Source organism: Glycine max, chromosome 4 (genome assembly GCF_000004515.6).
Source record: "Glycine max cultivar Williams 82 chromosome 4, Glycine_max_v4.0, whole genome shotgun sequence".
Classification (NCBI taxonomy): Eukaryota; Viridiplantae; Streptophyta; class Magnoliopsida; order Fabales; family Fabaceae; genus Glycine; species Glycine max.
Genome location: NC_016091.4, coordinates 45,910,041 through 45,911,275, shown reverse-complemented (window position 1 = coordinate 45,911,275; position 1,235 = coordinate 45,910,041). Strand labels below are relative to the sequence as shown.

General features: G+C 32.0%; 1 protein-coding gene across 1 annotated transcript in view; it reads left to right on the top strand.

The window, feature by feature from the left end:
- Nucleotides 1-439: 439 nt before the first annotated feature.
- Nucleotides 440-1,235, top strand: part of LOC100791106 (bidirectional sugar transporter SWEET12) — a 2,287-nt gene continuing 1,491 nt past the window's right edge. The window contains exons 1-3 of the mRNA XM_041014990.1: nucleotides 440-715; nucleotides 838-874; nucleotides 979-1,189. Of these exons, the coding sequence (XP_040870924.1) occupies nucleotides 673-715; nucleotides 838-874; nucleotides 979-1,189 (291 nt within the window). The 5' untranslated portion in view covers nucleotides 440-672. The remainder of the gene's footprint in view (nucleotides 716-837; nucleotides 875-978; nucleotides 1,190-1,235) is intronic.

Below are 1,235 nucleotides of genomic sequence, written 5' to 3'. Positions count from 1 at the left end.
ACGACATTGCACCTACACTTACAATAATAATAATATATTGAGTTGGCATCGTATAGATCATTGTTATTTTTCATTTACTTATATAGATTCATCGTTATTATTTCTTGATTTAATAACGCTTTTAATCTCGCGCATGAAGTAGTATACATTAAAGGCCTATTTTTTTTTTAAAATAATTATTTTAGGAAGTTATTAATTTTACTTCGTAAAAAGATTGAATAATTTTTCTAGAAGTTTCCTAGTTTTTAAAAACTTACATAATTATTAAAGAATAATTAAATATATTTTATTTTAAATACTTTGATTTTCAAAATATAAAAAGATAACCTTAAATAATATAATATAAGATATGATTATTTTTTTCCACAGTATCAAATTTGGTTTTGGCTTTTGTGTGGCTTTCAAAGCTATGTATTGGAAAACAATTATTCATAGTTTCATAATCTCCATGCAAACTTGTTACTTGTCCATCCCCACTCCATCATGCATGAGCTAGCCACAACCTTATATATAGGGGGTTCTATCATCCTCTATACTCGTGGTAGTTGTGTGACACAGAAATTAAGCTAGAGCTACATAGTTTTTTTCTTTTCTCACCTTCCTTCTCTCCCTTCAGACAAGGGACGAAAAATCAGAGAGAGAGAGAGAGAGAGAGAGAGAAATTCCAAAACCATGTCGTCCCACAGTCATCTAAGTTTCGCCTTTGGGGTTCTAGGTATCTACACAGAAACTTGATCATTTGCATTCTCTTCTTTCCCGCTACTTCATATGAATTAAGGTTACAGAAGATGTGACATTCTTTTAAATTCGTTCCTTATTTTCTTGTAAATGTTGCAGGTAACATCGCCTCCTTCGTGTGCTTTCTGGCACCACTGTAAGTCTAAATGTTCATTCAATCAACTTTTCGGTTCATAAACTATATAATTAATCTTCAGACATTGATCTTTACTAATAAAAATATTAATACATATGTTACAGACCGACATTTTATAGAGTTTGTAAGAAGAAATCAACCGAAGGGTTCCAATCAATTCCATATGTGGCTGCACTCTTCAGTGCAATGCTTTGGATCTTTTATGCCTATGTGAAGACCGGAGAAATGCTTCTTATCACCATCAATGCATTCGGTTGCGTGATTGAGACCATTTACCTTGCCGTATTTATCACTTACTGCCCCAAGAAAGCTAGGGTACATACATATAATTAATACATCTTGGACTAAAATTATATAATGG